This window comes from Varanus komodoensis, unplaced genomic scaffold (genome assembly GCF_004798865.1).
Source record: "Varanus komodoensis strain SLA01 unplaced genomic scaffold, ASM479886v1 scaffold13_3, whole genome shotgun sequence".
Classification (NCBI taxonomy): Eukaryota; Metazoa; Chordata; class Lepidosauria; order Squamata; family Varanidae; genus Varanus; species Varanus komodoensis.
This window is the reverse complement of record NW_025335409.1, coordinates 9697208-9707608: the sequence shown is the minus strand read 5'-3', so window position 1 is coordinate 9707608 and position 10401 is coordinate 9697208. Positions and strand designations below refer to the sequence as shown.

The following is a 10401-nucleotide window of genomic DNA, read 5'->3' as shown; positions in this document are numbered from 1 at the left end:
GGAAGAAAAAATTCAGCAGTTCACTTTTCTATTCTGTTCAGAATTATACCTAGCATGGAGTTTTTTCACACTGCGCACTGGGCCATCATCCACTACTACTCTAAGATCCTTTTCTTGGTCAGTCACTGCTATCTCAGATCTCATCAGAATTTGAAATGTTTTGCCTTGCTTACACTGAACTGCATTTGCCATTTTAATGCTCTTTCTCCCAGCATGGAAAGATCCTTTTGGAGTACCTCACAGTCTCTTTAACTATCCTAAATAATCTGGTGCATTGAGCAAACTTGGCCACTTCACCACTTATCCTAATTCCAGATCATGTATGATTAGGTTAAAAAAGCATTGACCCTAATACAGAAGAACTTTAGTAAGCTTGTCTTCAGGAATTGTACTTTTTTGTTCTTTTAATGCTGGATGGCCCAATATTACGTCTGAAGCACCATTCACAGTTCACACAACAGCCACCCTGCTGCAGTCTCCAGGATGCTCCATGCACTAGATAATTTTATGGAAAGATAAATATGTATAAATTGCAGGTATGCATGTGTTAAAGTACTGTGTCTTGCTATCTCTCTCATTTCATGGGGATCCTGGCATGTCCCTCCTTATATACACAATATTGTAGAGAACTACAATAGCTTTCGGAAGCCACCAATTTAAATTTCCATAAAGTGCTTTAACAAGGGAACAAAAGGTAAGTGCTCCAGCTTCAATTAATCATCATCCTCTCCTATAATCAGGATCCTTCATCTGAGTCACTGAGTCAGAAGAAATGTTTTGACAGGGTGAGCCAGCAAAAACTAAATAGCTCTAACTGGTAATTTGATATTTCTAGGCGAAGTGTATGAATGACAGCTGTAGAGCTATGCTGATTAGTCCTGTTACTGTGTGCAACTGTTTTAATTCATGCACTGCTTAGAAAGGAAACTTGGGTCCTGGATTGCAAAACTCTGGCTTGCCTGCAGCAGTATACTTATGTTCAAAAGCATGTTCTCCAACCCTCCATTTTGGAAGACAGAGTTACATAGATACCCACAAAATTAAGAGAGTCAAGATCTAAAAGTCAAGCAGCTAGAAGTTTCATGTATGCAATCCTAATGGCAGTATGCTAGGAGCAGTAGTTCAGGGAGTAATTAGAGGCAGAAATTGAATGATGAACATGTTTTTGATCAAATTACATTGCCTGAACTCTTAAAGGTTTGAGTTCTTTTTCATTTTGCCATTTGGATTAATTAAAACAAGGAAGACCCGGATTATTCCCCAAAATTCTTTTTTGCATTCACTGTAGTACTGTATAAAATACTGTGCATTCAGCAGAGTGTTGCCAGTGAATTTACCTCTATTTTGGGAAATCTCATAGTTACTTCGTGTAAGGAGTTTGGTGTCAGAGCACTAGGTGCAAAGCTGATACATGAAACTACCCAAATTAACAATTCTAAACAACTCATCCTCCTGCTTGTGATTTTCCAGCCAAAAACTAATTTTCATTGTACAATGGTTCTACATACCAAATTTGCTTCAAATCCAACAACTTGCTCTTGAATTAAATAGCTACACCCCCCACATACAAACGCTTAAGCCATCACTCCTGCATCCTCTGTTCTATGTGAGCAAAGAGCAATGCATGTTCATTTTCTCATACAAGGGCTCCAGTGTGGAAAAGACTAATTCTCAAAAGGAAAACCACACAATGTCTTAAGTGACATCCCACCAACATAGGGATTACATGGAAAAGGTACATATGTTTTGGGTTCCTTGCAAGAGGAAAAAAATCAAGACAGATTACCATCAATAATAACAACCTCTGAAAAGCATAGTGACAGCACATCAGGAATCAGAATATTAAAAAATCAACCATATGTAACTGCATTCAGTGAAAGATGCTACCACACAAATACATGCTTAGCATAGTAGAAACTGTTCAGATTCCAATATGCCACTAATAAAGTTGTTACTGGAATAAATACAGAATCTTGTCTTGCTTTGTAAAAAGCATTTATTTATTCAATGCTTTTATAGGCCGTCCACTACAAGCATCTCGGGATGGCTTACAAGAAAAAAAAAAACCCCGAAAACAAAAGGCATTGCATCCAACCTCAATAATAAAACACAGAATAAAACCAATTAAACATTAAATAGATGGGAAAATTAAAAGGGGGTCATCTGATGCTGAAAAGAATAAAGCAATGGCACAGGCAACCCTCCCTGGAGAGCAAATTCCAGAGTTGGGGCAACGCTGCTGCAAGGACGACACTGCCGTTTTCTGCGTAACTAGCCTCCTCATCTTCTTCAAGGAGGGCTCCCATAGAAGGACCTCAGCCTCCGATTTCAAGGGGCGGGTGAGCACATAGGGAAAAAGATTGTGAAGATTATTACAGTCAGTCATAAAACCTGTGGTGCAAGTCCTGCCATAAGTTATAATCTCTATTTTCACTGACCCAGTGAACTTACTTGACTGGTCCTTGCTTTTTCTAGCAGAGTATAATATACTTCATCTTCATTTTTTAATGTAGTCCTGTCATATATGCAAGAACAGAATGCTCTTAAAACTTGTCTTTTTACCAGCATACCATCTGCAAATCACAGTCTGTTGGATTTGGGTCCAAGGAGGTGTTTTGATCGTTGATTCCTGCCAAGTCAATGGTGGCAAAACAGACTGATATTTTGTGAGTAGCCATGGAGGACTGGTCATACAGGAAACTGTTGCAAGCAATATTCCACCACGACTACTCAGTTGGGTGCCTTTTGAGTTTGCAGTCAGGAGGCTAAAGAAAATTAATGTAGACCTTACCCACCTCCCTCATCCCATTTTTCTTGGAGAGGCAATATTCCAGCATCTCTCTTGTAGGCAGAAAACTGTCAGTGTTCAAAGCAAATACTCTGAGGGCATTCTCACCAGACAAGAGGTTTTTCTGTTTTTCCTTTTTGATGCTATCTAGAACAACTCCTCTGATCTCTTTCGGCTTTCCAGGAACACCAAACATTATGAACAAGCCAAGGCACTTGCTTCCCACAAGATTGCAGAATTCTTCCAGCCTTTCGAATCTGCTCTTGTTTCCAAAAAGCTCATCTGGTACCATTGCTTCTGTGTTACTCCCAATAATTTCAAAAGCTTGCTCTTCATTGGGAAGCTCAGCCATCTGCAGAGACTGCACAGCAATCTGTAGCCTGATTTGCTTGTCGGCTCCAGAGAGAGTCCAGACCCAATCAACTCCAAAAAGCAAGGATTGTTGCTTGGTCATCTTGCTTGTCGTGATGCGCTCTTCTACACCTTTCTCAACACAGAAGCTGATAAAGTTGACCAGAAAAATCTCATTTAGGGTATGCATGGATAGGTGGAATTTGCTTTGTGGATCCTCAAATCCAAGATATTCTTTCAGCTTCTGTGATGCATAAAGCACTCCTTGGCTAAATACATCACATATGATTTGGATGTCTGCCTTATCTTCCTGAGTTTTTTCCTGTGATAGTTTTTGGCCCCTCTTCTTTCTGAGGGTGGAGTTTTATGCTAAGTGCCCTCAAGGTAATGCTTTTTCATTCAAGTGAATATAGCTGAGCTACTGAGCTGTCTCTGCTAAGTTAGCAGCATGTCCCTATGCTGTTGCCCAAGCAAAGCAAAGCAATGCCGTGCAAACTGGCCAGTTTTCTGTTTGCAGGCACAGAACTTGGGTGTGCCTGGTTCCAGTTGAACAGGCCGAGTTATTTACTTTCTTAAAGTATCAAGACTTCCTTTGTGTTCATGCATTTTCCACTCCCTTGAATGTTGACACAGGCAGTGCAGTTTTTTAAAATTCAGTCTTAACTAGGAAAGATGAAGAAAAGCAGATGTGCAAAGCAGGAAGTGACTTGTATGTCACAACACATTTGCTAAATCTCAGGGGACTCTTCTTCTGACAAGTGCATGTTTTATTCAAATCAGAATCCCTAGCCGTCATAAGGAATACCATTGTGACTGCAATCTTGCGCACATCTCCTTGGGAATAAGTCCCAGGAATTCAGTGGGAACCAACTGAATAAAAATGCACATGGGCTACAGCAGCACAGTTACTCATTTTGCAAGATCTTTCCAGTGGAATAGAAATAAGAAATTGATTATGGACGGTCTTTAATGTTTGAAATGAACTAATACCAGTCTAACAAAAGCAACTCATTTTTGTCACTACCCACAATAATGTTGATATATCCTACTATTCAATAAACCCAGATTGGCTGAATTGTCCAGAGTTGTATAGCTGGCTTCTCTAACATGGACAACAGCAGGCAACGTGAAATGCCACTGATTTTCCATCACTCTATTACCATTTCAACTTGTTTACCTATGTGTGTAATTTTAACATAACTTCTAACTCTGCAAATCTTTAGTTTTATGGTTATGTGCCTTGGGGCTGCAGTACATGTTACCAACCTATTTTCAGCCACTTCCTAGTTTTCTGACCTTTTATATTACACATAACACAACTGCAACATTCTGTGAGCAGTCTCAGCCCATGGGGGCTGCAACTGACATATAAGAAACTCAAAAGAGATTAGCAAAAGAAACACTTCCTCAAATTCTTAGCAGCTCATTAAGAATATAAACAACAACCAATAACCAGGCAAAAGTTACACAACATGAAAGGCAGTGGATCACTCACCAATATTTTCCCCTCGTTCTTCATTTGTCAAGCTCAATGAGGTCTCAAAGAGAATTGCAGACATATTTCAAGGCATTTTTTTAATTTACTTGCACATACAAAATTTCAAAGTGCTTACCTGCTAAGTATTTTGGGGCCTGTTTATTCTCTGCAGATCTCTTTTGTGGAATTAAAGATAAGTATTCTCTTCTTTTTACATAGACAGGAGTCTCTGCCAGAGAAACTTTCATTTAGCATCATTTATACATGGGCATCTTCTGTTGCATATCTGCTGAGCTGCACTCCCAACAAAATTGATAAGCTGTCCACACACGCTCTCCATATGTGCGCAGATGTTTTAGAAAGTTTGCTCCATAAAAGATCCAAAGTCTGACCTTTGTACTAAGGGAGAGCAAGGGCTACTGAAAATAATCCAGATATTTTTAGCAAAGAGATAAAAGCCTAGAAGCATTTCATTTCTCTCCATAAGTATTTATTTAACACGGTAATACAGGTAAGTTTGTGCTAACCTCTTTGTACACACGCAGCCTAATAAAATACCATAATGATATTTCATGTGCACACAATTATGTCAACAACTTGGCTTAATCATGTTTTATATTACTCTTCCCTCCCAAGTCCCACAGAAATAAGAGTAAGAAATATTCTTCCCACCAGCAAAAAGATGATCCAAAGGTTTAACCAATTTCCAATCACATCACAACTGAAAATGATAAGAAGTCTAATTTTGTGCATACATGCAAGAGTCCAACTAGATACAAAGAAATTCTTCTGACTGTTGTTTGAGTCTACAAATATATGTGCATGTGAACCCAGTCTTCTTTATTCCAATCTTATGCAATCAGCACTTGATGGAAAGCAAAACCAGCTTATAGGTGACAGGCCTTGTTCAAAATGTATGCACTTTTTTTAAGCAAGTGAACTATGGGGCTTGCTGGCAGGTGTTTTTTTATATGCCCAGGAAGTGAACTCTTTTGTTCATAAATACACTGATTCACAGTTAATGTAAATGTGATAATTCTGGCATGAGTGTTACCTGCATTCATTGAAATTAGCTAGATACCAAATGAAATGAAGTGGTTATGAAACAGTTGGTAGAGTCTGTTATTAACAATGGACAGACCACACTGAATGTACTGCACCGGCTCAGCTTTTCTGATTAAGCTTCTTAAGGATACAGAAAGTAATATGATTGAAAACACAATACAATCCATGTTAGCACTATTTTGAAACTGTAAATAAACATGTGAGAAGCAACACATTTAAAGCATCAGTTCATGAAGTCAGTCTAGGGACCAAGCATACAGTCAAATAAATCGCAAGTCCATTTCAGACTACAGTTGGTGGATCATAAGTTTGAATATTCACCCTCTTTTTTAAGGACTCACTGAAGCAGAAAGTAAGCATGTTCAGAAAGAAAGCAAAGATAGAAATATCTGATAAACTAGATTTTCACAGAAAGAGAGATGTGAGTAGATGAACATTCCAGTAAGCTGTTCCCCCTCCTCATTTGCCGTCTGAAATGGTACCAACCCAGTTTATGCCAAAATATGTATTTGAATAAAACGCTTGGCCCTGAGTTGACATTCACCACTATTAGTACCTGAGCAGACTTAACACTCCTGTAAGCCTTTGAACTACCAACCCTAATTTGGGCACAAAGTGTTTAAAGTATGGAAATTGGCATCTACAGTGAGACCGATCCCTTTCAAACAGGACAATACAAAATGTTTGCAACATCATTTTATGCAAGTAGAAATTAGCTGTAAATATTTCAGAACTGGGAAGAGAAAGACTGAATCAAATATATTCTCTTGAAAGTTGACCAACTTTTTTTCCCCTGGCTAATCTGAATTTTGCAAGCTTGATAGTTTTTAAAAAGTCAATATATGGTATACCTTATAAAAACCAAGTATAAACATCAGTCAGTATGTTACATTATTGTCAACTGTACTTAGAAGGCAAGACATCATATTTCAATTTAATACTGCAAAATAAAGTGACTTGGCTAATATTCCTTTTAAATTTAAAGACTTTCCATTGCAGGGTATGAGAGGGAGAAAATGACCTGTTCAGAAGGTCACAGGCTCTTTCTCAGTCTCAAAATATGGCATTCTCAATGCCACACCAGAAATGACAAAAAATTTAAATGTTACTAAAATTCCATTTTAACACTGGAAAAAAGGGAAAACTGAGAAAGGCTTTAATTTTGCAAGATTCAGTTTATTCCTAATGTAAGAATGCAGGAATCACTTAAGGCTTGGGGAGGTACAAGCCATCATAGGTCAGTCGAACTTTGCCAGTAACCAGCTGGTTTTCAATCTGGAACCCTCTCTTTAAAAAAAAAAAAAGTTATCCCCTTATATCACAATATAAAACTTCTGATTTGTATGTACTCAATACATTTTTCTTTTTTAATAAAAATTGTATAAAAATAAGACAAACAAGATTTCCATTTTGGGGAGTATGTGATTGGTTGTTTACTTTTGATAAGCTCGTTGAAATAGGAATCGAGAAATTCCAGGGTTTCTTTCCTGCTGAAATAACTACAGTGGATGCTAATTCCTGAAGTCTGTAATTAAGTATTTTGTTTTTTCGTATTACTTGAAGAAGAGAGAGAAATACACAGATACAGGTTATGGCACACCTACGTGCAGGAACATTATGGCAGTAGAGTCATCTTAAAATATGTCACTTTTTAAAACAAGAGAGAAAAATACTCAGTCCCCTCACTCATAGGTTGTCTGATTTGTTTTTCTTCTCCATTGTATGGCAACTTTAGAATAAGTACCTCTTCTCCTCCAAAAAATAGCACTTCTAACAGAAGCAAAAGCAACTTTAGTAACACGATGCACTGTTTCCATCACATGCAATGGCAACGCTCGCAGCAGCATCAAGAGACTGAAGTGTCCAGCGCCGATTCTATCACACATTCGAATCCTCATCTGTTATACTGGCACTAGGAGAACGCGTGGCAAAGTCTTTGAACATTTCGTCTTCTTTTAACATGTGCTAGAAACAGAAGAAGTGGAACAATTGGAACACTTCCTGAACCCCAAGAGCCAAGAAGCAAGGATGAATTGCACACCAAGTGGAAGCCAGGCAAAAGGTTGACATGCTTCCAATTAGGGCCAGGAGACAGACCCAGGGTACCAATGAGGGCAAAGCACCTGCTTTGTACATGGACGGTCCCAAGTAACTGGATACAGAAGGTCCCAGGAAAGAGGGATACTGCCAAGAGGAGTAGACCTACTAGCCTGGATGGATCTTTGATTTGATTTTGTTTGTGGCAGATTCAATTTGTTTTACACTGAGTTCAGTGGCAGAGTTCATGGCCTGCATGGAGAAGGACCCAGGCTTGATCTCCAGCAATTCTACTGAAAGGCTGTTGGGCATCAAAGATGGGAAAGAGCTGTCCCTTGGGTGTGAAAGGCTGTGATAAACCATAAGCAGACCATGAGTAGACCATATTGGACTAACTGAATCCGTGAGCAGAGCCTTTATGAAGCAACTTCATGAATGTGCTGAGATGTGTGCTAGAAAAAAAGTTCCTTGGGCCTTTCCTGGGGAAAGCTATCTTTCTACCCTTAGATTCTACTCGTTCTATTCTTCTCACAGCCAGGGGCTAACAAGGATAGAGGCCAGCTTCAAACAACAGATTCAGTGGAGGACTAGGTCAGGACACAATCTCTGGGGAAAGCCCCACATACTAAAGCATAAAAAAAGAGGAGAATTTTTGAGAAGCATAGGTGCTCTGGTCAACGTCTGAACCTTTCCTTGACCTTGACTCCCTTCTCCTAAATGAGAGGGATACATCTATGCATGTACCTCAAAGAACTGAGAAAATGAATAATCAGCAAAGGAAGGATCAGGATACCTGTCATGGACCTGAACAAGTAAGTCCGGTTACTAACCAGCTTCAAGTTGATGCTGCTTGAGCTTCAACTGGGGATCTTATGGGTTTTTAACCTGAAGCATTTTAGCTAAAGCTATGGTTTTACACTCAGTTTTTAATGATATTTTAATGTTATCTTGCCCCATTTTGAGGACAATGCAGAGAAATATCTAAAAGCACAGTCAACCATTTGCATCAGGCATAAGGTTTTTCAGTGGTGATGCTAATAATCACACTTTGCAAGGAGTAATTCTTAAGGACTTACAGTGAGGTTGTTGATGCCTTCAGAAAATGCTCCTATTTGTCTTACAGTACCTTCTGAATCTTCCATCTACAAGAAGGAAAGAGATTGTGAAATAATTCAAATATCACTGTAAATCCATACAGTTTTATAAAACTGTATCAACAAATACAGAAACTATACCACAAGCATTTCTTGGGCTATAGCAGAACCTTCAGGACAACTTTAAAAGCTTTCTTGTAGGTTTGAGTAGTGCTCGAGTGAGGAGACGAGCTAAAGCTGACACAGACTATGCACCGGTGGGCACCCTTGTACACCAGTCTTGCTGGAAGCTCAGCTGCATAAGCCTACGGCCCTGTCATGGCCCCATCCTGAGGAACCAGAGAGGGGAACAAAAGATTCTGACTGCTCAAATGGTACATAAAACAGATACATGAAATAGTTGAACAAATGGAACAAGAGGGCAGCCCACCTAACAAGCTCAGGAGCTCGAGCATCAAAACCAACCCAATGTGCCAACCAAGCAATGCTGGTGCTTTGTATAGAGACCATTCCTCCAAAACTTACTCAGAAGCAAACATTGCTAGGACTTGAGGGACTCTTTGCAGAAGAACAGCATACTCAGTCTGCTTAAAAGGAAAAAGAGGGAGAAACCAAAGAATAGCGCATCCACTGTGATGTGGACAGTACACTGGACTAGGACTCTGAAAAGCCCGGTTCACGAAGCTCACTAAAAAATGCAGAGACCATGCATATATAGAAAGCGCATATAAACCACATGTGTGCACACACTGAATGAGGTCTGCACTGTGATGGCTGTTACCTGCTCCAATCTGTCCAGATCATCATCATCATACAGTCTGATATCTAACCCTGGCTTATAGCCTTTCTTTGAACCAATTCCTGATGCCTGTCCCAAATCCATCGGGCACACATATTCTTCACCATCATCCAGCTTCTTCTTCCTTAAATTTCCAAAAGTACCAAAAGCAAGTTTCTTTGCCTGAAAATGAAAGAAAAAAAACCTGTTACTTAGCAAACTCTTACAATTTTTGACATAGCTTTGGGACCTGAAAGAATGCCTCTCCCAACTGGAGTTCACCCAGACACTATGATCAAGATCTGGGGACTGCCTCTGACTGACACCGCCCAGGGAGACTCAGTTGGTGGCAAAAAGAGGGAGGACTTTTTAGTGGTAGCCCCCAGATGTGGAACAAGCTTCCTATCAAGGCCTGCCTGGTACCAAGTTTACTTTCAGTGCCAGGTTATATCTGTTCTCTTCCAGTGGCCATTTAATTAGTTTAATATTATAATGGGACTTATGTTAGTTGTTTATATAGCTCTAATGATGCAATTTGTATGCAGCTTTTTACATTTGCTTTAAATTTGGTTTATTGCTTGTTCCTATACTGTATTTCTTCCCAACAGGCCCCTTGCAGGTACAGAGCCCATATATGTGATGCACAGACCATAAAGAAGAAGAATGGTTTTTCTAGTGGGTAGATAGTCAACAAAACAATCAAAGGGTACAAGATTATGGCTTTCTCAAAAATATAATCACACAAAAAGCTGGTTGATCAAATAATTGAAAGTTCCAAAGAAAACAGAATACAGGATAAAATTTAGCCTAT

The 10401-nt window shown here is 39.3% G+C and overlaps 2 protein-coding genes across 5 annotated transcripts in view; both read right to left on the bottom strand.

The window, feature by feature from the left end:
* Positions 1 to 515: 515 nt before the first annotated feature.
* REP15 (RAB15 effector protein) lies at positions 516 to 3500 on the bottom strand (the record flags this gene model as incomplete). Its single annotated transcript, XM_044423267.1, has 1 exon — positions 516 to 3500. A coding segment is annotated over one exon (735 nt), but the record flags the coding sequence as incomplete, so codon positions are not given.
* A 1589-nt stretch (positions 3501 to 5089) lies between these two features.
* The window catches only part of PPFIBP1 (PPFIA binding protein 1), a 136364-nt gene continuing 131052 nt past the window's right edge, over positions 5090 to 10401 (bottom strand). For all 4 annotated transcript variants that reach the window (XM_044423135.1, XM_044423137.1, XM_044423136.1 and 1 more), the window contains 3 exons: positions 9594 to 9773; positions 8795 to 8860; positions 5090 to 7646 (listed from right to left, as the gene is read on the bottom strand). In XM_044423135.1, the coding sequence (XP_044279070.1) occupies positions 7560 to 7646; positions 8795 to 8860; positions 9594 to 9773 (333 nt within the window). In that variant the 3' untranslated portion in view covers positions 5090 to 7559. The remainder of the gene's footprint in view (positions 7647 to 8794; positions 8861 to 9593; positions 9774 to 10401) is intronic.